The sequence below is a fragment of the Micromys minutus genome, assembly GCF_963924665.1.
Source record: "Micromys minutus genome assembly, chromosome: X".
In the NCBI taxonomy this organism is placed as follows: Eukaryota; Metazoa; Chordata; class Mammalia; order Rodentia; family Muridae; genus Micromys; species Micromys minutus.
Genome location: NC_137970.1, coordinates 16,212,953 through 16,239,893, shown reverse-complemented (window position 1 = coordinate 16,239,893; position 26,941 = coordinate 16,212,953). Strand labels below are relative to the sequence as shown.

The following is a 26,941-nucleotide window of genomic DNA, read 5'->3' as shown; positions in this document are numbered from 1 at the left end:
CTCTGGTGAGACGTACCTGGTTGGGCCCCAATAGTTTCAGTTAAAGTAACTACTGCATCTCTCCAATACCTGGTTTCATCTTTCATCACGTGACAGTCAGGGATGAGCACATGTGTCATCAGGCAAGAGGGAGGCTGAACTGATGGAGATGGGTTTCTCAAACCTGAGGAGGATGGGCCAGGAGTAAGGATGGTCCTGAGTCACACAGTCATTAGAAAGAATTCTGGTCCTTTTTCTGGAAGCCTCTACTCTGTCATGTGGTGCTATGAGTAAAAAAGATCTTGACCCAGAGCTAACTGGTGTGCTTTCTTTCATTAGACTAGCAGTACCCACAACTGCTCTTAGACAGTTTGGTCAGCCTGTGGCTACAGGGTCCAGCTGTTTGGATTGGTATATCACAAGGCATTTTCATGCCCTCAATGTTTAGGTTAAACCTCTCTAGTTTAGTCTCACTTGAGATTAGGGGCTAGTGTCCCAAATGGTGCTGGTCTATAGTATCCTTGGTGCTGGTCTATGGTAGCCTTGGTATTAGTCTATAGTAGCCTTGGTGTTAGTCTGTAGAACCCTTGGTGCTGATCTATAACATCTTTGGTGCTGATCTATTAACCCTTAGTGCTGGTCTATAGTACCCTTGCAAGAAGCAGAAATAAACATTTGTACCCAAGAATGCTTGAGCTTGTCTTGAGACCTTGGATGTGGGAGCTGAAGGACGGTATTTATCCTACCCTAAAACAGGGTATTTTGCTTTCCCTCAGCTTGTAGCCTAGATATGTAACCTCTGATATTTTAAGCTGATTTTCATAGCTGATACTCTGAGTAGTTTCTTTGCTGATACTCTGTAGCCCATGGTCTGTAGCTCCTGAGGCAGTTCCTCAGTGGCCCCATTACATTCTTTGTTCCCAGGAAACCTCTAAGGAAGGGCAGGGGTTTTACATGTAGCACCTTGAAATCCTGGGCCAACCAAGTCCTGATATGTAGCCTGCTGTAATTTAGACTGAGTTTGTCTATCAGAAAGCAAAGATGGGTTGACTCACCTCTGCCAATGAGAGAATAAAAACGCATCGTTCAAGTGCAAGACAGTGCACACCTGTTTCTCTGGACAAATTAGACTCATGAGAGTCAGAGATCCTAGGTTTTCACATTGGTGGGAGAAATCTGTCCCAGAGTAATAGCCAGGGTACCAGGATGCCTGTCTCTTCATCCAGGCCATATGGAGGACAGCAATTTCCCCTTTTGTTTCCAGGGTCACTGGCTCTGGTTTAATCTGGATGGAGATAGCTGAACTAGTTAGTTGAAGAAGTATAGGAGCTTGGGGTTAGGCCAGTCCTGGTGGCAGTTTTCTCCTGCCAAGGGGTAAGAAAACAAAATTCTGCTTGGAATGTATGTTTAACCATGTCACACCATCAGAGGGGATGGTGGTTTTCAATTTATAAACAAGATCTTGTCTCAAGTCTTAGAGTTTTGCTGCTGTGAACAGACATCATAACCAAGGTAACTCTTTTAAGGACAGCATTTAACTGGGGTTGGCTTAAAGGTTCAGAGGTTAAGTCCATTATCATCAAGGCAGGAACATGGCAGCTTCTACCCAAACATGGTCAGCCCCAGTTGAGAGTTCTACATTGTTATCTGCAGGCTGCCAATGGAAGATTCACATACAGGCAGCTAGGACTAGTATGTTATAGCAGAAGACCACTGTGACACAGACTCCAAGAAGGCTACACGTCCTAAGAGTGCTACTCCGTGGCCAAGTATATACAAACCATCACAGGTAGAAAAGGAAATCTTTTTAGCAGCTGTCTTTAAATCATTTTTTAAAAGGTTCTAGTAAAAGATGGTTAAAGTCTACTTGATCGGCACTGGACAAAGTTCTTTCCCTGCTGCAGTTTCTGGCTGTGGTCTGCTGTGCCCCACTCCACCCCACCAGCCCAGAGATGTCACCTTTTAAAACAGTTTTAAGAGATAGGTAGGTTTTATAGATCTTTGGCTTAAAAGGTGTTGTGAATCAAGACATAGAAAGGAGTAGAAGTTTCTTACTTCCATCAAACTTTTCCCCTGCCTTGAGATGCTTAGACAGGCACAGAGAAATCAATCAATGGATGTACCTGCTAATTCACACACTTATGTGTTCAGATACAGAACAAGAATACCTAAATGCTTCCCCATGCTATCCACATAATCCCATGCCTAGCTCTAGACAGACACCTCTTGCACATGCTTTACCTGGTGAGTCCCACAGGAACCAAAGCAGCCCACACTATGTCTACACTGTCAGGATATACTAGACATGTAACTTCTGCCTGACTTAACTTAGTTAACCACAAACACACCTACGTGTACCATCTCCAAATGATGCACTCTACTAAGTCTAGTTACAAAGTTGTTGCACTGGTCCAGCCTGAAGCTGGCCAGACTCTCACATCAGACACACAGAAAAAGAAAGAAGTCCACATGCAAAGGTCCTATCCTAGAAGCATAAACAATATGAACAGTCAAAACAGCAGCCCCACCCAGAATTCAGGAGTCTTACAGAATTGTCCTGCAGTGAGAATTAGTACCAGATGGACCCAAGGACACAGGGTGGAAATAATCATAAACATTATCAAAGAAGTCAAGGAGCTTAAAGAACACACAAGGTAAGAACTCAATGGATTGAAAAGAAAAAAGATAATATCTGAATGGTTTCTAAAAATTATGCAGTTAAATGAAAAGGCAATAAAAATGAGATCTGAAGCCTGCATTCAGTGAAGGGAGAGAGCATTGAAGAGAACTTGAGCAGAAATGAAGATGTGACCAAGATTAAGGCCATCACACCCTGAATGTGCCTCAGCTCATCTGAGGATCAAACTCAGTAAGTGAAAAAGTAAACTCAGGGAAATGAGTTGGAGTGAGTCATGTGCAGGACAGAACCTCAGGACTTGAAGACAAAATAGAGAAAGTGAAGCTCACATGCAAAGCTAAGGAAAGAAAATAGAGTCAAGGAACAAAATGAAAATATGGGATACCATGAAATCCCAGATGATTGAGTGGTAGGTATAAAGGAAAGGGAAAAAAACCCACTCAGCCTTTGATCAGATCATTAACAGGATCATTGACAGAGATATTTAAAGTGATAAAAGATACACCCACCTGGATACCAGAAAACCTTTATATAGCTATAGGGCAAGAGAAGAAAACAAACTCCCTGTTGCTCATTATTTTTAAAGGACTCAGGAACAGGATAAGAAGAGAGTGCTGAAGGCTGAGGGAGAAAACAGCCACATAGGAAGGAAAAGCACCCAGAATGACCACTGACTTGTTAATGGATACCATAAAATCCAGAAGACCCCCAAGAGATGCTTTTCAATACCTAAAAGATGGCTACTGCCAATCTAGACTATAGTTCCTAGGGAAACTACCTGGAAAAGTTGAAGTAGAAAGAACAGCTTCATATTGTAGACACAGGCTAAAAGACACATTCAGCAGAGGGCCGTACAACAGTGAACAGCCGGAACAACTCTGTGAACTGGAGGGAATTGTATACACAGGATGGAGACTATAAAGATAAGAACATCTGTAGCACAGTCATTAAAGCACAATTTGGACAAGAAATACAAAGGCAGTACCCCAACAAAATGACAACAATTCGCACATACCTTTCAGAAATACTGATGCCTTCAGCATCGTAATCAAAAGATACACTTTAATGGAATTAATTAGTAAACAAAGTCAGCCTTCTGATATATAGAACTTCAGCTTACCTTCACCACCTTAAAGTAAAATTGTAAAACGACTATTTGAGACAACTGAGGCCAGAAACCAAGCATCTATTACTATCCTGACACCTAACAAATTAGAATTTAAACTAACAAAAGCCAAACAACAAACAAAGCAAGAGATGAAAAAGGGCAATTCACACACACACACACACACACACACACATCAAATTGTGGCATACCACCATGATAAAAATTAGATTGGACATAAAAAGACACAGGTGAACTCCAAAGCACCAAGAACTGATGATGATGTCATCACCACACCTTCTCCAGTCGACTGGTCCTCTGAACAAGAACCAGAACAATATCAGAAATCATGAACACTACATTTAATGAGCCTAAGATATATCCGTGGCCAATCTTACTGAAATGCCAAAGAACATACACATACTCAACACCCTAGGAAATCTTCCTAAGACAGACCGAATCCTGGAATATGAAACAAACATTAATCCAGTTACAAAAACTGAAATAAGTCCATCCATCCTATATGCCTTCCCTGGCATGGACCCCAAAATGAACAGACAAGAGTCCCCAGTACTTATGCACATAAAAAAGAGAGAGATTTAACAGCATTCAATCATAAATCAGGAAAAGGAGGTAAAGATGCTTTGAATTAAATACAAACAAGAACACAAGAAAGTCTCAGATACACAGTAATCATAGTCCCATGTGCAGTGTTTAGGTGGAAACTCCTACATTAAAGAAAGTCAGAATGAGCATGAATAACTGGCTGATGAGGCAACTCAACAATTAGAAAAAACAAGAACAAACCAGACATCAAGCAAGACAGCCAGAAGTAATGAAAACTGTAGCAGACATTAAGGAGATAGAAACAAACCAATGCAAAGAACCAACAAATCTAAAACTGATGCTTGGTTTCTTTTCTTTTTTTTGGTTCTTTTTGTTATCAGATTTTTTCAAACATAAATTAAAATAAATTAATATTGACAATTCCATTTGCCCAACTCACCAAATGGCAGAGAAAGATAAACCCAATGAACAGAATCACAAATGAACATAAACAGACTTCAAGGGAATTCACAACATTTTACATAGGTGACCCATAAAAACCTATATTTCATAAAGTTGGAAAATCTAAAGGACATGGATGAATTATTAGGTTCACGGGAACCAGAAAAGTTAAACTAAGAGACGATGAACATGTTAAACGAATAAGGAGATTGAAACAATTTACCAAATCCTTCTGCGTGAATAACGGCCTGGCCCAGATGGATTCACCACAGAATTCTAACAAAGATTCCAAGATCTGCAACCAACTTAGGAAGTATTTCAAAACTAGAAAAGAAGCAGCACTTACACAAGCCTTTCAGGGAGCCCGCATCACCTGAAACACAAAGCACTTTAAAGGCACAAACACAACAAGTAGAGCAGCAACAACAACCACAACAAAAAGCATACTGTCCCCTGTGTGCCTCAGCAGTATAGACTCCAATTTCTTCCATAGAATACTTGGAAAGAGAACACAAGCATAAGTTTAAAAGATCATCTGCTCCGTGGGCCCGTTAGCTGGCTAGGCAAGCTCGGCACGCTTGGCACACAGTACCAGTGGTTTGCACATGCACAGTATACCTCCACAAAAACAAAGGTGACAAGTGAGAGGGGGAGAAATGCAGGAGCTGAGCAGTGTGTGCAGCGCATGCCCTGGAGGGAGAGGGAGAACTGGGGCCATGACCACAGTGACTGGAGGGTGGGGCTGAGGTTGCTGGTGGCTTATGTATTGCCCAGTGGGGTTGATAGGATGGTGTGCAGCAGCCCTGAACAAACAGACACGGGCTCAGTCCCCAAATAAGCAGCCTGCTCAGGAGATAACACTAAATCCTGGCAATGAGAGAAACCCTAGATGAGGAATGGTGCATTTTCTGGATGGATGTCATCGAAGGACCACCATGTCCTGTGTTGCAGCTTAGGATGGTTTCTGGGTCAATGGCCCTGATGTGACTGAGGTCTGGGTTGAAATCTGAGGACTGACTTGTCACCTGATGACATATGAGTACCCATGTCCTGTGCCATTGGCTGGTTCATGTCTTGGGGCCATGATGCACTCAGGGAACTTACTGATGTGAGTGGCATACTCAGGGAGATGAGTGCATAGTGTGCATCTGGTCCTGGCTGTGGCGGTGGGCCGAGTTTGTAAGGATGGCCCACCAAACTGAAAGGAGCCTGATACAGCTGTCTACTGAGATGCTATGCCAGATCATAACAAATACAGAGGGGATGCTTACAGCCAACCACTGAACTGAGAACAAGGTCCCCAGTGGAGGAGTTTCAGAAAAAAATTGAAGGAGCAGAAGGAGTTGCAACCTCACAAGGGCAATGATACAAACCAACGAGAGCTACCAGGGACTAAACCACTCTCAAATATATGCATAGATGGACCCATGGCTCCAGCTGCATATATGACAGAGGATGGCCTTGTTGGGCATCAATCGGAGGAGAAGCCCTTTCTCCTGCCAAGGCTCAATACCCAAGTGTAGGAGAATGTCAGAGTGAGGAGTATGGGGTAGGGGCTAGGGGCTAGATGGGTGGGTGGTTGAAGGAGCACCCTCATAAAAGCAGGGGGAGGGGTGAGGGATAGGAGTTTATGGAGAGAAAACCAGGAGAAGATATCATTTGAAATGTCAATAAAATATATGCCAATGAAGTAAGAATCTGGTGCAGTGGTCCATGTTCACAGGAATCTAGCATACTGCAGGCTTCACCACACAATGTGATGGTGTCCACTTTCCCATGCTGTAGTCATCACATGCACTCATACATATGTTTTCAAGTGTGTCAATCTGATTTTCTATAAATATAGCAGCTTAAAGAAAGACCATGGGAGACAGAGGACTAGCATGTCTGAATCAAACTGAATAAAATAGAAGCACAGGCCTTGTTTTTATGTTTAGGAACTTGAAAGTTTACATCCATGGCATACAAGCATAGGGGAGTTACTTCCCAGCATTAAAAATGGAATGTTTTGGAGCTAGGATGCTACCTCAGTCAATAAAGTGCTTGGTGTACAAGTGTAAGGAACTGAGTTCAATCCCTGCAACTTAAGTTTTTAAAAAATGCCATGCCTACAGATACACAGTTGCTATCTCAATGCATGCTGGGGAAAGGGAGACTTGGGAACATCCATGTTTACACAGCAATTTCCAGACCAATAAGAGAAAAAAGATAAGATGAAATGAGGACAGCATCCAAGGGATTAACCAGAGGTTTTCTTCTGTTTTCCATACTGAAGGATAAACACATGGTGCTTCCACAGCCAAACCTGCTGCATAAGCTCAGGAAAGAAGAAAGGAATGTGCAGATTTGATGAAAAGTGTGTGAGGTGGATTGTGAGAGCCCTTGCCTTAGTCCCAGCCCAGCATTATTTGTCTGTGATTAGAAGGATCTGCTCTTTGAAATCTCCTAGCTTTCATTTAATAATCAAAGAGCAGGGAATGGAGATCACAGGGATCCTCAGACAGTTGTCAGGGAAGTGTGAAAAACATCTGACCTGCCCTCAGACCTCAAATAAAGACCTGTGGAGTTTCTGGCAGCACAATTAGAAGGAAAGGGGCTGGTGAGCTGGTTCATTGGTAAAGGCCCCAAGCCCAATGCCCTGAACTTGATCTCTGGGATCCATCCAAAACTCACCATCTGACTTCCACAGGTAAGCTAGGGAATACGTTCGCATCCTGGAAATAATAAAAAATGTTCAACAAATTGAGATGAGGAATTGAAAGGAAGATAGTTTCCTACAAATTTGGGGACCTGTAAAGAATAAAATGGCTCTTGAAGTCTTGAAATCGCTGTGCCCTTCTGAGATATGGGCTGATCCCTAACCTGCTACTGGGAATACAGGAAGGTTTATCACCTCAATCCCTAATAGGTATGGTGCTTTGGGATAGTTAGAATAAAACATGTTATGCCTTTTCCTGAAATATAGCGAAGAGGCCAGTGCGGTGTCTCCATCCAGTCTGAAATTCCCAGAAGACAATGCGGGGAATATGCTCACAGCTAAGCTGCCTTTGGAATGTGGGGCAGAGCTCTCCAGAGAAGGCCACTGTTGTTGCTGCTACAGGGAACTGGCTGAGGAACTGAGATAACATTTCCTCTATCTGTTTAAAGCTCTGACATTATCCATCTTAACCTCCTGTTCATCAAATGAAAGTTTATCCTTGTGAAACACCTGCTGAGCAGCAGAAGCCTGCTGGCCTCAGAAGGTGTTTGCAGGTAGGGTCACTGTATATGGGATTTGAGCAGCGGGGTAATGGACAAATGGACTATATTCTGGTGGAGCTTATACGGGCTGTGGGGAAGAAAAGGTACCCTGACCTTATGGGGGACACAGAACGCATCCTTGAAACCAGGACCCGTGCCCCTCAAATGCAGGTAAGATATGTAAATGAGAATAGTATATAGAAAAAGACAAAGGCATGTTTAACATAGAAAAATTAGCTTAGTCAAAAATCCTGCTCCACCCAAGGCTGTACCTGACAACCAGAACCCAGAGACATCACGCACTCAAAAGAACCAAATACAGCCCTAAGACTCCATGATATTCACTGGACAGCATCTTATCAAAGACGAAAAGAAAGGCTCACTTCTGTACATCTGGAGAGATGTGCCTTGATCTGTCCTGACCCTAAAATCAGGACAAATTTTAGAGAGTCTCTCCCCAGTTTCCTGACCCTAAAATCAGACAATGTTAGAGACTGGACCTGACCTTCAGCTAAGATACATCACACAGCTGAGCAGCCTTGGGCGATAGGCTGGGGACCAAAGTTAGAATCTATACTGTGAGTCTTGTTTGATGACTCTCAGCATAATAAAATACAGCCTTTGCTAGACTAACTTTACTGCTATGTCTTTTTCTTCCAAACTGGCACGCATAGAGAGAAAGTGTCCAGTCTGTTTCTGAACTTTGGGGATGATCTTCTTTGTGTAACAAAGTGGGAATGAGTGTGAACTTTGGCAGCATTACAATGGGGCTGGAGAGACTGTTTAATGCAAGGATATTCAGAGAGGCTGAGGACTGGAATCCCTGAAGGCTGAGGAGCTTAAGCAGGCAAAACAAGGGACAGCACAGGGACCAGAGCTGGGGGAAGCTGAAGACTTTCTGAGCTAGGAAGTCCATTGTATGAACCCTGGGACTTGAACTCATGTGCCTATCTAATGGCTAGATACCTAAACATTGTATAGCTGTGAATCTTAATGTTATCCCTCCCCATATGCAAAGGATGCTAATTGCTTCAAAGAGAACTTTAAAGGATTGTATAAAGGAGATGAATGCAATGCCTTCTGCAGCATTCATCATGAGTACTGTCTCTAAAGATCAGTCTCAGGTTGATGCTGCTCATTACTAAAAAGTGGCTTTTCTCACATTTTGTTGAATACCAGAAATGGTTTCCACTCTACAAGATATCACATCATTCACAAAAGCACAGAAGAGTCTCTGAATATAGAGTCTAATTCAATGGGAATCCACAATAGGAATCCTGGGGTCTTTTGTCTTCCAGTCTGCACCCCTAGGGGGCATTTGCTAAATTACAACATACTGGAGATCCACATTAAATCCACCAGCATTCCTGAAGAAAGGAATATGGATGGGGGGAGGAGGTGAAAGGCACACAATCCTATCTTCTCTCCTCCTCCTCCTCCTCCTCCTCCTCCTCCTCTCTCTCTCTCTCTCTCTCTCTCTCTCTCTCTCTCTCTCTCTCTCACACACACACACACAGAGAATACTATCTTCCCTCCTCCTCCTCCTCCTCCTCCTCCTCTCTCTCTCTCTCTCTCTCTCTCTCTCACACACACACACACACACACACACACAGAGAGAGAGAGAGAGAGAGAGAGAGAGAGAGAGAGGAGAGAGAGAGAGAAGAGAGAGAGAGAGAGAGAGAGAGGGAGGGAGGGAGAGGGGGGGAGGGAGGGAGCGAGGGAGAGAGAGAGAGAGAGAGAGAGAGAGAGAGAGAGAGAGAGAGAGAGAGAGGGAGAGATACACTGAGTGGGAGTGAAGTAATCTTAATCTAGGCATCCATAGACTCAGGAAGAAAGATAGCAATGATCCTTTGGGATCCATGGAGCTTAGTACACAATGTTTCCCTCAGGGGATGTCTCCCCAGCTTGCTAGATATTGTTTCAGGGAGATTGCTGGCTCAGAAGGAGACAGGGTGTGCTTCAGGCTGGCAAGATTCCACCATGTCACACACAGTGTGCAACAGGACCATTCCCTCAGCTAGGATAGAAAAAAAAGCCAAAAGGAACTCTCATATCCAAGACCAGAGTTCAGAACTCAGTGCAAAGAAGCAGTGAGCCCAAGTTCCCTTAGCCTCTTTGGGAGAGCAGGGCTTCCCCAGGGAGTTGCCCCATTTCACAGATGAGAACTACTAAGGACAGTGGTATGGGAACTAAGAACAATGGTATGGGCTTCCCAGAGGAAGAAGCCATCCAATAATCAAAACCCTGTTTGAGACTGTTGAGAGAATCATACATATTTGGGATATCATTTCACTCCACTTCACCTTGCAGGGATAACTGGCCCTTGTGCACTAGCATGGCAAGGTTTTATTGCTGGGAACCCTCTTGCTATTCGAGGCTTCTATAAAGTTAACAGGGAGGGGGAAAGGGGAACATGATCTGGTATTGGACAACCAGACAGAAGCCCTGAGAGTCAGCAGAATGAATGGATACAGGCAATGTTAGGCGACAGGAAGTGGGGGCACCCTCTACAATATACCAGATACTTAGGAGTGGAGAGACGCTCAGTACTCAAAGGGAGGGACCTTAAATGAAATGCTCAGCAGTGGAAAGAGGGAACTTGTAGAGCCCACCTCCAGTAGAAAGACAGGCATCAAGTGGAGGGATGGGGTTGCCATCCCACAATCAAAAACTCTGACTCATAATTTTCCTGTCTAAAAGAACTGCAGGGACAAAAAAAATGGAGAAGAGCCAGAGGGAAAGGAGGTCCAGTAACAGGCCCAAATTGGGCCTGGCACTATTACTGATGCTCTGATGTCCTTACAGACAGGAGCCTAGCATGGCTGCCCTCTGAGAGGCTCAGCAAGCAGATGAAAGAGTCAGATACAGAAAGCTACACTCAACCAATGGACAGAAGCTGCTGACCCCTGTGGTGGAATTAGGGGAACACTGAAAAAAGCCAAAGAAGAGGGTGACCCCATAGGAAGACCATCAGTATCAACTAACATGGGCCCCCAAGATCTCTCAGACACTGAACCACCAACCCGGCAGCCTACACTTGCTGGCCCAAGGTCCCAGACACATGCATAGCACAGGACTGCCTGGTCTGGCCTCAGTGAGAAAAGACAACCTAAGCTTCAAGAGACTTGAGGCCCCAGGGAAGGGAGAGGTCTGGTGGGCTGAAGATATCCTCTTGGAGACATGGAGGAGGAATGGGGTAAGGGACTGTCAGAGGGTGGATGGGGAGGGGATAACAACTGTCCTGCAAAAAATGGTTAAAGAATAATAATTCAAAAAAGAGAGACAATAGATGTGTAACCCAAGCTGGCCTGGAATCTTCCGGTCTCTGCCTCCTTCAGCAAAACCTATTGCTTACACCACCACAACTGGCTTGTAGAAGAATCCAAATCGATCCATATTTTGTCCAAAGCTCAAGTCAAAGTGGATTAAAGACCTCAACATTAAACCAGATACACTGGACCTGACAGAAGAGAAAGTGGGGAAGAAGATCGAATGCACAGGCACAGGAGAAAACTTCCTAAACAGAACTCCAAGGGCTCAGGCTTTAAGATCACAAATTGACAAATGGGACCACATGAAACCGAAAAGCTTTTCTGTAAGGCAAAGGACACTGTCCATAGGACAAAATAGGAACCAACAGATTGGGAAAGATCTTTACCAATCCTACATGGGATTGAGGGATAATATCAAAAATATATAAAGACTTCAAGAAGTTAGAATCCAAAAATGTAAATAACCCACTTGAGAAATCGGTACAGAGCAAAACAAAGAATTCACAACAGAGGAATCAGTGAAGGCCAAAACACATGTTAAGAAATGTTCAAATCCATAGTCATCAGAGAAATGAAAATTAAAAGCAAAATGAAATTCCACCTTACACTGTCAGAATGGCTAAGATCAAAAACTCAGTTGACAGCAGATGCTGGCAAGGATTTGGAAAAAGAATAACACTCCACCATTGTTGATGGGATTGCAAATTGGTACAACCACTCTGGAAATCAGTCTGGCGGTTCTTCAGAAAAATGGAAATAGTTTTGCCTGAGGATCCAGCTATCCCACTCTTGGACACATTTCAACAATGGCCCACCATGACACACGTGCCCATGTTCTTCTATGTTCATAGCCAGAAACTGGAAACAACCCAGATGTCCCTCTAGTGAAGAATGGATACAATGGAATACCACTCAGCTATCAAAAGCAAGGATTTCATGAATTGTGCAGGCAAATGGATGGAACTAGAATATATCACCCAGCTTGAGGTAACCCATACCCAAAATACTTGCATGGTATGTACTCAGTGATAAGGAGATATTAGCCAAAATGTACAGAATTCCCATGATACAGCCCACTCTAGGTAAGAGTTTAACAAGAAGAAAGGCACAGGTGAGGATGCTTCAATCCCATTTAGAGGGAGAACAAACTAACAATAGGTGGCTCAGAGAGGGAGGGACTTGGATTGGAGCAGGGACAGGGAGGGGAAAAGGGGTCAGGATCATGTATGGGTGGGGGCAGGACAAAAGCCAAAAGTCCAGCTACCATTTGTAGCTGAGGTGGCTGAGAGGTCAGAGCCACCTCTAGTTCCAAAGACCTAGGATGTAAGAGGCTGCCAGGCTTCAGGGGGATGACCTCAGCAGAAATGCTGAAGAGATCACTTCAGGTGGACATACAGAGCAACAAGTGGAGGGACAGGGTCCCCAAAGCACTTTCGAAATGTTTGAGCCAGAATTGTTCCTGTATTAAGGACGGAAGGAACTGAAGAGGATGACATCCCACAGGAAGACCAACAGTGTCAACTAACAGGAAACCCTGGGATTTCTCAGAGACCAAGCCATCAACCAAGAGCATAGGGGTCCATGGCCCCAGCACATAGATAGCCGAGGACAACTTTGTTTGACTGCAGTTGGAGAGGATCAGCTAATTCTGTAGCCTTGGTGCCCCAGGAAAGGGGCTTCTGGAGGAGGGGCAGAGGGTAGGGGTATGTGGGTGGGTGAGTAATGTCTCAGAGGCAGAGGGAGAAGAGGGTGAAGAATACCTGGAGGGGCAACTAGGAAGGGGGCAACCTTTGGAATGTAAATAAATAAGACAATTAAAAAACACAAACAAAAAAACAAAAAAGAGGCTAGAGGGCACAGGAATACAGGAAAATGGAAATTCTCCTTGTATGAAGTCAGTCATCCTCACCAAAGCGAACTCTTTCCCCAAGAAGACAGCTAGAAATATCATCAAGCTAAACCACAGCAGACTGCTTCTCTGAAAAATCAGCCAAAATTACTGTAGCCAGGGCAAGGTGGTTTCAAGTCAGCCCAGGCTTGCCTAGGAGGTGATGGGAGAGACTTGTGGGGCCTCAGAAGTCTAGAAGTCTAAGGGGGAAGGAGAGATACTCAGAGAAAACAAAACTCTGTGGTGAAACTTTTGTGTTTACTTTAGACCCTGCTTCTCTACCAAGAGGTCACGCGAAGCAAAGGACAAGGAGGACCTTTGACATCTCCAGATGAAAACCACTGGGCCAGGGCAATGGCTTCCTGCTTAAAGTCGCTGAGGCTCATGTAATTAGCTCAGGCATCAGCACCTGAGATCTGATCCCACCACTGACTTAAAAGTCAGGCTGCATTGCCAAAGCTAGAGACTCTAGAAAACAGAGTACGAATCCCTGTGGCTTTCTGGTCTTGCACAGACACACCTTACTAACCTCTCTCCAAAGTCATGATGCTGGGAGAGCATTGGATGCACTGAGAGAGAGAGACCTTTGCCCACCTTGGGCCTGCACCTGCTCAAAGGTCCATGTCCACACACTCACAAATACAGGAACAGGCATGCACACACACTTTCAAGAATCACCTGTTCAGAGAAACTCACACAAACACACACACACACACACACACACACACACACACACACACACACACACTTTCTAGAATCACCAAAATCCTAAATCCCTTGGTACTCATCTGTAAGGAGGCCTGCAAAGGGAATAGGATGTGAGGATGGAAGCTCTTGACATGAGATCCAAGACTTTAGGGGGTGCTGTCCCAGAACACCTCCCAAGGATATTGAAGAGGGTTTTTACAAGGAGTCCTGGGTTTCTCTGAGTGGGAACCTGTGCAAATTGTGAGCAGGGGTTCTGTGACAGTGTTTAAGGCAAGGGCTGAGGCAACCTGGTCAACAAGCTGCAGAAGGGAACCTGTTGAAGAAGGCAAGCTGCATGTGACTCAGCAAAGATTATTCTGGCAAGCCTCTCATTGGTCATTCTGGGGACACCAGGCCTTCTGCCTAGAAATAAGGCAGGGAAGTTCATGATGGGAGCTGACTGGGATATGCAGGCCTCGACCCCCTCTGCTTTGGCATTTCTCAGGGAAGGCATGGCCCCCTCTGCCTCCAGGTCTGGCTGAGACACACACGTGGGGAGGACCCTGAGCAAAGTCCCAACTAGGTGCACCTTCCCCGCGCACTGGCAGCCAGAAGCTTCAGTCCCAGCGGAGCGGGGCGCCTGCGCAGTGGTCAGGCGGCATCGCGCTTTGCGGGAGTCGGGAGACCCCCGCCTCCGCCCCTCGGCCCTCCGCCCCTCGCCCTCCGCCGCGCGCGCGCACGCGGACCCGGCCACGAGCGCGCACGCGCCTCACCTCGCTCAACCCCTGGCGCAGCAGCCACGGCGGCGGCGGCGGCGGCGGCGGCGGAGCAGGCGAGCGCGCGCGCGATCGCGGCCATCGGGAGGGCGGGGACCGCGCACGGTCCACTCCGGGGCTGTGCGGAGGCTCGGGCTCTGCGCTCCGGGCTCTGGGCGGCGGAAGCGGCGCCTCCAATCAGGCGGCGGGCTCGCGACCCTCTGCGCGCCCGGCCGGTGCCGCCCGCCCCGCGGACTCACTGACGCGCCGGCTCGCCCCCGCCCCCGCGCCCGCCCCCGCCTCGTCTCCCCGGGCTCGGCTCCGGCTCCGCTCCCCTCCGGCGTCGCCAGGCCCCGTCCCTGCCCGCGGGAGCTCCTCGGCTGCGCGGCGGCCGCCCGCTCGCTAGGCTGCTGCAGGCGACCTCAGAGGCGGCGGCGCCAAGGATGAAGTGCAAGCCGAACCAGACGCGGACCTACGACCCCGAGGGCTTCAAGAAACGCGCCGCGTGCCTGTGCTTCCGCAGCGAGCGCGAAGACGAGGTGCTGCTGGTGAGCAGCAGCCGCTACCCCGACCGCTGGATCGTGCCCGGAGGGGGCATGGAGCCCGAGGAGGAGCCGGACGGCGCGGCGGTGCGCGAGGTGTACGAGGAGGCGGGAGTCAAGGGGAAGTTGGGCCGCTTGCTGGGCGTCTTCGAGCAGAACCAGGACCGCAAGCACCGGACCTACGTGTTCGTGCTCACCGTCACCGAGCTGCTGGAGGATTGGGAAGACTCGGTCAGCATCGGCAGGAAGCGCGAGTGGTTCAAGATCGAAGATGCCATCAAGGTCCTGCAGTGCCACAAGCCCGTGCACGCCGAGTACCTGGAGAAACTGAAGCTGGGCGGCTCCCCTACTAATGGGAACTCGGCCGCCCCGTCCCCGCCGGAGAGCGAGCCCTAGTATGTACCGCTCCCTCCTGCCCGCCCGGACTCCAGCCTGTCGCCTCCCCGCACTTTCCTCCTGCCTGCCAGGGGAGCACCTCTCCTGCCCGGTGCGCCCGCCCGCCCGCTCGCCAGCCAGCTCGCCCGCCCGCCCGCTCGCACGGGCAGGAGGGAGGCTCTTTTGTTTCCTTGGCAGGCAGACCTCTGAATCACGCTTGCAAACTGTCTCGGTTGCCAGGCGCTGTTTGCAGACAGTTTGCACGTTTTTCAGATGCTTTTCCAATCGCTTCTTGGTGACACTGTAAAAATCTTGCGGTCAGCCACAGCTGCATGGGATTTTGTGAAAGGTGCCTTACCTGCTTGCCCTGCTTCTCCTGGAGTGTGTGTGTGTGTTCACCTGTGCGTCTGTGTTTACTTAGGTGCCTGTTTGCTCGGTAATGTTTTATTTTTGTTTGGATGGTATTTTTTTTTCTTTAAACAGCCTTAACACGTGTTTTGTGTGAATGTATGCGAACAGTTTTGTTGTAGGGCTTCTTATGGTTCTTTTCTTAATGGAGGGGCCTTTAGTTTTCTGCACTGGTGACAGATCTGTGCTCCAGGAAGGGAGGGGGCTTCCTTTTTGAGTTCTTCTTGTTTTGTTTTGTTCTGTTTTGTTGTTTTCCCCATTCACAGCAGTGCTTCTTGGTAGTGACCCATTCTTTGACTTTGACTCAGATGATTTGTTTGAAAATAAATGAAAAAGAACAATTGGTGCTTTACACCTTTTCCTTTCTGCACACAGTACTTTTAGCACCCAAACATGCCATTTAATAGACCCAGGGCAGGAACTTCGTGCTTTTTTCCCATATGACCAAAACCTTTTTCATTTTCAAGAAATTTTACAGCTGATGAATTTTTTCTTTGCTGATTTAAAATGCTGTTACCTTTGTAGAAAGGATATTTCTGGAGAATCGCTAATTAGATACTTTTTTCAGGATAATTGTGGTTAAGCAATTGTGTTATCGTGGGCATCCAGTAGCTTCCCAAGACCAGTACATTTCTTGATACTCTTTAAAAATGGTAGTTTTTTCCCACTGTGGGTCCACTTTGAAAGAAAGTAATTTATACTTGAATTGAATTTACCGATGTCCCAGATTAAATTACCTCAGGAGTGGAATCTCTAATGGTGTTTGCATATTTGCAGTCATTTGGATCATTTGAATGAGTTTATATTCTTGCTGCTCAGCTGTTCTCAAACTGTGAAGACAGGTGAACCACTTATCTCATAGACCCAGAGTAAAGGTTTCTTAGCACAAACCTTTTGGTTGCTGTATTGTTGTTGCTCTTATCTTAATACTTGTTTCCAATAAGCAGTCACCTGTAAGGCATTCCACATTCTCTTCTGAAACTCTGATCAGGTTCCCCTGCCATGTCCAGGTATCTAGAAAGCCTTTTTCGAGACAGTATTAAAACTGGAAAGATCATTCCATATTTAATATGAGCATTTTCAAGAAACATCACAAATGAGAATGATGAATGTACTTGGGAGAATTAATAATTGTAAAAGAACTAAACTCACTTGGGTTGGAGCTATTTATGTTTTGTTCTTAACTTATTTCGAAAACAAAAAACAATTCATAGAATCTATTTTGATTATATTCTTTGCCCTGTCCCCATTCCTCTTTACTCTCTCACCCACACTCAAATTTGTGTTCCTTCTTCCTCAAAAATAAAACCCACAAAAAAGACAAACAGCAAAACACAGCAAGATCAAAGCACAAAAAATAACACGGAGTCTGTTTTGCATTGGTCAACTATTCCTGAGCATAAGGCCTACCTTGGAATTGGGTTGACACACATAGTGGGACTCCATTAGAGACACGTGATTTTCTGCCCCAGCAAGTACCTATGGCAAAGAACTTCTTGGTTAGGGGTGGGACTTTCTACTCACTTTCCCTTCTCCATACTGAGATTTTGTGTGGCTCTGTTTTGTTCAGTCCTTGCACTTGCTGTCACAGGCTGTATGAGCACTTGTGCACATCCACCCTGCTATGTCTAGAATATGCTGCTTCCTAGGACCATATACTACTTCTGACTCAGTCTTTCCATTGTGTCTTCTTCCGCCTCGATTTCTAAGCCTTGAGGAAGGGTGTTTAATAATGAGAGCCCAGTTTGTTGCTCTCAAATTATTTTTAAAACATAATCACTGCTAAAGCTCTAATGGGGCATCATCTTTATTAAAAGATTTTTTTCATTTAGTTCAGGTACATATCAATGTGAATTAATCGGTATTTCTCGAACACAGAAGTATCCAGATCCTGAAATTCATACTTTCTATTTCTAACTCCTTATCACAATACTGGGATTCTTCTGTCTTTTAATTCCAGATATAACTTTGGTTTTGAACTTTCTGTGTCCTGATTCTTACTGCCATGTTGTGCAATTTAACATTTAGAGTATTCAAATATTTTACTCCATTTGGCTGGAGTTATTTCAAAATTAATAGCTGTTTAAGCTTCTAAAAGTGGCATCTTTGCATTTTACTAAAGAAATGTGGTTTCCCTTTATGAAAAAGTTTCTTTCACATTTAAAATATAAAGCCTAATTTCCAAAATAAATTTTGATCTCTCATCAAAGGAAAATGTATATGACTAATTTGAAGCACTTATTTAATTCTGATGAAAACGACATTTGCTAGCTAAAAAGTTTCTAATAGATTCTATGATTTTTATCTCCATTAATCTTAAGTTCTGCATTAATATAGCAGATAAAATGGATTTGGCTTTATAAATAATTCTTTTCATAAAAGCCTTAGAAATGCTGTCAGAAATGCATCAGAAGCTATTGCTTGAGTCAGCAAATGTGTCAACCTTTAAAATTAAATTTATTTGCGTGTGTGTATGCATGTGCACAGGCATGAATAAACAACCCTCATGCATACATATATATATATATATATATATATATATATATATATATATATATGTGCATGTGTGTGTGTGTGTGTGTGTGTTTGGGTGGGTAGGAGAAGGCCCTTGTATAGCTGTGGAAGTCAGAGAACTGTGTGGGGGAGTGGTAGTGTCATCTTCTACCATGTGGGTCCCAGGAACAGAACTCATGTAGTCAGCACTTGGTGGCAAGTATCTTTACCCACTGAGCCATCTTGCAGGTCCTCTTACTGCATCCCTAAATTATGTATTTTGCATAATCAAAATGTATTCACAATTCATTATTAAGAATTGTTTGACTATAAATATACTGTGCCCCCCCTTTAAAAATAATGTGTTTTTATAGGCTTGAGTTTCAGCAGTATTGAAATTTTTAAAATATTCTGTGAAATATAGACATGTCAGAGAAATTACAAACTCCTGGGAAAATATTTTTATCTTTAAGATTTTGTCAATAGTCCCAGATTTGAACAGGTTACCAGGGATAATATTATTGATTTCTACCAGTTAGTCTTCCAAAAACTGTTCAGTAACTGGGAAAATTTTTTTTCCTTGTGAGAGTGCTAAGTCATTTTACATACTATTTATACTTATACTAAAATATATAGCTAAAATTTACATCCATCTTTCAGTTGTAAAGGGAAGAATACTCCATCGGATAATTTTGATTTGCAGACATGAATTAGAAATATATCTCCCATTTGTTGAAGTGCTTTGTTGGTAACCAGGAAATTTTTTCCCAGGTTCTTGTGCATGCTGAGCATGTACTGGACCACTGAACTCTCCCCACAGCTCCATGATAGAATATTTTGTTCTTCCTGATGTACAAAGAGGAAAATTATTAATATAGGTTTATGCTAATATAGGTTTGTATGCAGGCTGGAAGCATACAACCATGTCTGCACTTGAAAGAACCAAACTAGAGATAGGAAATTTACTTTTATAATCCATTTGCTTTATTACTTTGTACAGGTTTATTTTAGTTGATGGATACAGAAAAGGGTCATCATTGAACAATATGTTTTCATTTATAAAGGTTTCTTTGAGAATCCCTTAAAGGATCTAGAAGAGAATTCTCCCTAGCCAGAATTTTTATCTTCAGGCTTAATATTTTCCTGGTAGCCCTCCCATGGAACTACACTGTATGGAATATGCTTAAACATTTTTGAGCAGGCAGAACTATGAGAATTCAGTATGGCCACATTACATTTTTATGAGAGAACAGGAGGTAAAGGACACTACACTGGGACTTGGAAGTCACACCCAGTTGTGGTTCTTAACATTGTAATCTCATCCATGTTACCAAATCACCCATGCACACAGGTGTTCTCTTAAATCTGTCATTGTAGATAATGCACATAGATACTGAATAAATATCTCCGATGAAATGCTCTTTTTAACTGGATTAAGCCACTTCTGTGTCATGGTTAATGGCTACCAGCCTAAATTACTCCTCTAAGTGTAGACCCTAGTGTTATAGGTAGAATTTATAGTTTTTTTTTTACATCTTCATTGCTGATTCCCTTCTGGTGATCACTGGTTTCATAATTTTTACAGGGGTGTGTGTGCATGCGTGCATGTGCAAACATTGCACTTGCTGTAGAGCCTGTGAGGGCTCTCTAAAGACAGTGACTGGTGCACCTAGTCTGTCAATTGCAAGAATTGTAAATATGTACTTGTTCAATGTATGTTTGTTTCTTTTTCCAGGTGAACAGAGACATGCTCAAGGTCACACTGAAATCATCCTTGATGTGAACCCAGTATTCAGTGGTATTGTCAAGTTCACCGGAGCACCTCTGAGGTTCCCAAGGAGACCACTCATCTGGTTTTCCTCCTACATCTTGGAACACTTCTCTATCTTACCAATCAATGTGTTTTGCTCTGGTTGCTGTACTATTGTGTGTGAACGGACTTAATTCAGCACCTATAGCCTTTTGTTGTGCTTTTCTGATGTGTCTGCCTTCTTCATTAGACCTTTGAGAGCAACGACTATTTTTCCTTACTCTGCATATTCTGCATCCAAGACACTACTTGAAATATGGTTGGCATCACTGGAGGTCTTTGATTAGTATTTTGTAATCTCTTTGTGGCTAAACATTTCCCTTCCAATCTGGTGCTAGTAGAGTATCCGCTGTCTAAGCACCATGCGTGTAGCTCATGTGTATTAGGTGTTGCAGAAACATTTCAAGACAGTTTGAGATGTTCCAGGACAAGAATTAGTACTCATTTTTATGTCATACCACACGATGGCTGGCACAGTTTTAATATTATGTCATTACATAGGGTAATATTTTATAGAATTAGCCCTTCACCTAACAACTTTAGTGTTTTTGTTCTGTTGTTAATTTGCTTAAAACTTTATTCAAAAAGTATCACTTGCTATATAAAGGTAACACATTACAATGAAAACCTATTATTGTGAGTTTTTATAAAAATAAAATTTAAATTAATATACAAAGAATAATACATTTAATTTTTTTTGCAATGCTCTACTTCTGAAATGTCACCTTAACATTTCCTTGCAGAAAATGTTGGGGTTTTTTCTTTGGATTTACAGATTCAATATTCTGTATTATTTGATGGTGGGTGTGAAGAAAAACTGCTATTTTGGCAGTTTTCCGAGATAATTGTGCCATTTAGTTGCCTAAGTGTCTTTTGCCTCTCTCGCTGTTTCAGTTGGCTGTAGTTCTCATGCCTTTCCTGGTACCAAGCTATATCCTTGGTACCAAGCTCTCTGCACGTTTATGCAGAGGAGCGAGAGTGCTAAATTGGTGTCCCTTAGAAAGGCTTCAGGGAAAGAGACAGCTGTAAAGGGGAACACAAAATGAATCATTTAAATGAGGAAGCTCAGCTCAACTCTTGCCAGAAGGATAACTTTATGCCAAGGACAAGGACATCTTGCAGAGTTTTGTCACAGGGTGGGTGTGATGTCAGCTTCTTGCACAGCTTCTCCTAAGGGTTCCAAAGAGGTTCTGATTCGGCTGCTTGTTGTGTTTCCCTCTTTCATTATAAACCACTGTATTGGGAAAGGCTTGAACTCCAATTTAGTGTTAACACCCTTCCTCATGGTACCAGTGAAATGTATTGTGTCCCTACATCTTACAGATTTTAAAATAAAACCACACATTATAATTTACTGGAGTTTCTATTTGTGATATGTACTGTGGATTTGCTTTCTAAAGAAACCCTTATCTTTTAGAAAACTGTACTGAAAATTTACAGAGATGCTACTGTTTATTTGCTTCAATATAATCAGGGTGGTGTAAGTTTGTACATAGATGAAACAAGATTGACTCTGACTTGATAATTGTTGAAGCTGTGTGATAGATGTTTGAGAATTCATTATTCTCTATACTTTTGTATATGTTTGAAATTTTCCATAATAAAAATTGCAAAACTGTATTCCTTAAAGTTTACTTGTAGGCTATCTCTCTTTTCACAGCATAGAAACATAAGCCTATTCTTCCTCTAAAAAGGTAGCTTTTCTTCTTAAGCTAAACTTGTGCCTTTCTTTCCAAGAAGTTTTTTTCTTGGAAAACCTCCAGTTAACATATGAAAGAGGATGTTAGTCCACCCAGTATGCAGAGCAGGGGACATAAGCTAAAGTACTGATGGAATACCATTTCATTTAATAACTCTGTGTGTGTGTGTGTGTGTGTGTGTGTGTGTGTGTGTGTGCAGCCACTGCATGCATGAGATCACCAAATCCCCTGGGGAGTTAAGAATGCTAGTAAGCTCCCATATGGGTGTTTGGGACCCAACCCAAGTCCTTTGCAAGAACAGCAAGTCCTCTTAACTGCTGAGCCATCTCTCCAGCCCCACAATTTTCCTTGAAAATATGTTCTGGTTAATCTTCATAAAATTCTGAAAATGGAAAAAAAAGAGTACAAATTACACATGATTCCTCTTGACAGAGATAACCAAACTTAAACATACAAGTGGGGCTTGAGCTGGAGCGATTTCTCAGGGGTTAAGAGCACAAGGCTGTTTTTCCACAGAACCCAGGTTCAATTCCCAGCACCCATGTGATTGCTTACAGGGGACCTGGCACCCTCACACTGAACCACACTATAATCCAGAGTCAAAGAAGCCAAATAAGGAGAGTCTAAGGTGGTTGAGTCCTCAGAAAGAGAAATAAAATACATATCAAAAGTGGATAGATGGAGGAAAGTGGGTGTGAGAGGGGAGGAGGAGGGGTGTAGGAGATTAGGGGAGAGAGAATGTAAGTGGGTGGGGGAGGGGACATCTCTAGGATGTGCCAGAAACCTGGGGGGACAGGGTACTATTGGGGTACCTCAAGCTGAGATTCCTAGCATTGGAAGAGATGATTCCTGAAGGGGCCACTTCCTGTAGCCAGGCAGGACTCCCAGAAGGAGGATAAAGTCCGAAACCCACCCACAAACCTTCAACCCAAAATGTGCCCTGCCTACAATATGTGCAGGGACAAAGATGGAGCAGAGACTGAAGGAATGGCCAATCAATGACTGCTCCAAGTTGAGACCCATTCCATGGGCAGGCACCAATCCCTGACTCTTAGTGACTCTGTTATGCTTGCAGACAGGAGTCTAGCATGGCTGTCTTCTGAGAGGCTTTGCCCAGCAGCCAATGGAAACAGATTCAGAGACCCACAGCTAAACATTAGATGGAGAGCAGGGAGTGTTGTGGAAGAGTTGGGGAAGGACTGGGGGACTAGTATAGGACAGGAACTCCACAGGAAGACCAACAGAGTCAACTAACCAGGACCCTTGGGAGCTTCCAGAGACTGAACCACCAACCAAAGACCAAGCATGGGCTGGGCCTAGGCCCCCTGCATGTATGTAGCAGAAGTGTAGCATGGTCTTTATGTAAGACCCCCAACAACTGAAGTGGGAGCTGTCCCTAAATCTGTTGCCTGACTGGATCCTACTACCCTGGCTGGGCCTTCTTGTCTGGCATCAGTGAGAAAGGATTTGCCTAGTCTTGCAGTGACTTGACGTGCTTGGTAGGGAGGAATGGGTGGCTCCCTCTTTTCAGAACAGAAGAGGGAAATGGAGGAAGGATCTATGCGAGGGGGGTACTGGGATGTAAAGTGAATAAATAATAAAATAAGTAAAAATATGAGGGGGCTTATATTGGGATGTAAAGTGAATAAAATAGTGGTGATGATGATGAATATAATAATGGGGCTGGAGAGATGTCTCAGTAGTTAAGAGCACTGGCTGCTCTTCTAGAGGACCCAGGGTCTGAACTTTAGATACAACTCTATATACCAAGTCTTGTTGCAAAAAAAGGACTATTTTGCCATGGGTGTGCATTCATGCTTGTGTGTGTGTGCGCGTGCGCACTCAAGCGTGCAAGTACATGCACACATGTGTTCCCTAATATCTTCACATATCAAGCTCTGAAGCCATACAACCTGAAGTAATCAGTTTATGTGGTACAACTGCTAGTGTCAAATATTATCTTAGAGTTATCTGGGAATTGGGCCTCTGGACAAGGCAGTGGAGATTTTTATTGGTTCTATTAACTGGGGTGGGAAGGCCTGCCCACTGTATGTGGACTCATCCCTTGGTTGAAATTCTGGACTTTGTAAGTGGACAAAGCTGAGCAATTGCAAACATTCACTGCTGCCTGTTTCTTGATTTTAGATGTCACATAACCAGCAGCTTCAAGCTCTTGCCTTGACCTCCCCATTATGAGACTATAACCTTGAACTGTATGCTAGAATAAAACCTTTCTCCTTAAACTGCTTTTGGTGTGGTATTTTATCATAGTGATGGGAAAAAAACTAGGACATTAAGACTTTTTTTCTGAAGGAAAACAATTGCAGTGCATTGGCCACAAATAGGCCTCATATACATAGCTTTATCTGTTTTACAGGCTGCTTTTTTTCTCTAGACCCTCATTCATCTGTGATATCATTTTGTAGCCTTTGACTCTAATTTGGTTGCTATTCTGGACAGTTGTTGTCAATGGGTAAACAAGGACACCTTCTTCTTTGGACTAAGGGAAGCACTGCCCCCCTTTTAAACCATAATGTGCTGTCACCTTTACTTAATTTCCTACAGCACTTTTGATACGTCTCTTTGATCTTAAGGAGATTTTACTGAAGATAGCAAGGGCATGTGCAGGGAATCTAATAAAATCATTGTGAACTTAGTGAGATGGTGTGGAAGGGAAGACACCATCAAATCAGCAATTTTAGTTTGATACCCAAAAGTTACATGGTGAAAGTCAAGAATTCATTCAAGTTGTCCTCTTACCTCTACACATGCACACACACACACACACAAAGAGAGAGAGAGAGAGAGAGAGAGAGAGAGAGAGAGAAGGGGGAGAGAGAGAGAGAGAAGGGGGAGAGGGAGAGAGAGGGAGGTGGAGAAGGAGAGGGGGATGAGTATTTAAAAAACATATAGCTTATACTTTCAATATATAAAACATATGCTAGAATGATAAGTCAGGCTCTTTCTAGATCCAGGCTTGAACTTGTTTTCCAGTACAAGCTGACTTCAAATGGCTAGCAAAAGGTTTTCCAACTGAAGCAGCAAGCACAGAGCTTGCATGGGTCTGCACCAGTTCCTTTGTGTATTTATTATGGCTTCCAGTTTAGTGTTTGTATGAGATTACCGAGTGTGTGAATGAGTGGATCTCTGATTCTGGTGCCTTCTTTTGGGGCTCTTTTCCTTCTGTTGGTTTGTCTTGTCTAAATCTGATGTGATAGTTTTTGTTTTATATAATATTTTGTGATATATATTTTTTAATGAAGGAAGGAAGGAAGGAAGGAAGGAAGGAAGGAAGGAAGGAAGGAAGGAAGGAAGGAAGGAAGGAACTAGGGTAAAGGTTAACAACAGAACTGTCCTTTATTCCTGCTGGGAGAGAGAAAATCAGTTTTCTCCAATGGAGTGACACTGGGTATAGCAACCACTGCAGGGCAGGCCTCGTCTTCAGGAGTAGTTGACCAATATATAACGGACTCCACAGTTTTGTGTGTGGTTTTATTTGGTTAAAGTTTGGTGGGTTTTTTGTTTTCTTTTAGGTGTGGTTTTGGGTTTTGATTTTTTTGTATGTTTGTTTTTGAGAAAGAACTTAAATGTAGGGGGGGGGGTGTATGTGAAAGGACACGGGGGAAGGGAAGAATCTTATTTAAATTTAAAAAGTGTTTTAATTAATAAAACATTGATTTTAAACAATTTAAAAACATTTAAAAACAAAAATTGTTGTAAATAATAAAACAACTATGATTAATTATAATAAATGTGTCACTCGGATGTCCTATTTTAATAGGGTAAAGGAGGTATAAAGTTCATGAAACCTCTGTACTGTTATCTTTATTTTATGTGAATCAAAAGATTTGTTCTAAAAATATAAAGTCCATTTAAAAATTTTGAAGGAGGGTAAAAGAGGTCAAAGATTCCTCTAACACCTATTGTCTATGGACAGACATGAAGAAGCCATTTCTGGGAGTTTGGACTGATTTGGGATCAGTGATAAGAGATTGATAGGGGCTCTGGCCAGAGATGGTTTAGAAAAGAAGAAAAAATGGAAAGTTTCCTTTAGTCTACTCTGTCAAGTTTAAGCTTCATTTTTTTGGGTAATACAAAGAAAACAACATGGAAGACTGCAAAAACCATTCTGAGCAGGTGGCTCCATTATGTCCCCATGATCCCTTATCCACATTTTAAAAATTACTCAGTAATATTTTTAACATGGAATCACTGTACATCTTAACAGAATACAGTATGGTATGTTGATACACAAATACAGCATGTAATGATCAAATCAGCACAATTGGAATTTCTTCTTCCACATAAATTATTCTATCTTAAAAGTCAGGTGTTGCTTGCTTGATAGAAAAGGTCCCTTAGTCAAATGCAGATGACACAAGTGAGGCTCAACATAATTAAGTCAAGCAAGTCATTTGCAGTCAGGGACAGAGTAGAACTGAATACCAGATATGAAGAATGAATGCTATTGCTGTTCCATCACAAAACAGAACCCAACTGCTTTGGCTCCCGTTTTTAAAACTAAGAAACGTGAGATGACGAATATATTCACTTGTTTCCTTAAAGTACTTCATTAATCTATTCCTATCCCATAACACTGTGTTGTATGCACTGAATACATACAGTGAAATTTCTATTTAAAAGAATACAAAGTATCTAATATACCCTAAAGGAATCCTTTCTCAAGAACACACTGCTTCCCAAGACTTGTAAACACAAGTAACTTCATCTAATTCTCACACAGACATTAATAATGCTAATAGGTAAAGAAAGAGCCTCCATTGAGTTTTAAAGAGAAATGTGAATGCTTTGTGTTTTCTCTAGAAAGCTTTAGGCACATAAATAGAAAGCTATTCACATTTATCTAAACGCTCTTAGCTTGAGACTTTCTGAAAAGCACATGGAACACTAGGTCAGAAATCTTATCTCTGGGTATATTCAACCCATATGATGCTTCACTTAGCTCTGAAGGCTCAGTTCCTAGCAGAGAACACTAACCCTTTTCGGAGGAAATGCCATGGGAATTGGCAGCAAAACAGGA

At 43.3% G+C, this 26,941-nt stretch overlaps 1 protein-coding gene across 1 annotated transcript; it reads left to right on the top strand.

Annotated features, from left to right (window-relative positions):
* Positions 1-15,015: 15,015 nt before the first annotated feature.
* Positions 15,016-15,510, top strand: LOC308414476 (diphosphoinositol polyphosphate phosphohydrolase 3-alpha; the record flags this gene model as incomplete). The annotated part of the gene is made up of 1 exon (XM_080909708.1): positions 15,016-15,510. One exon carries the CDS (start codon positions 15,016-15,018, stop codon positions 15,508-15,510), a length of 495 nt encoding a protein of 164 aa, XP_080765834.1.
* Positions 15,511-26,941: the final 11,431 nt, after the last annotated feature.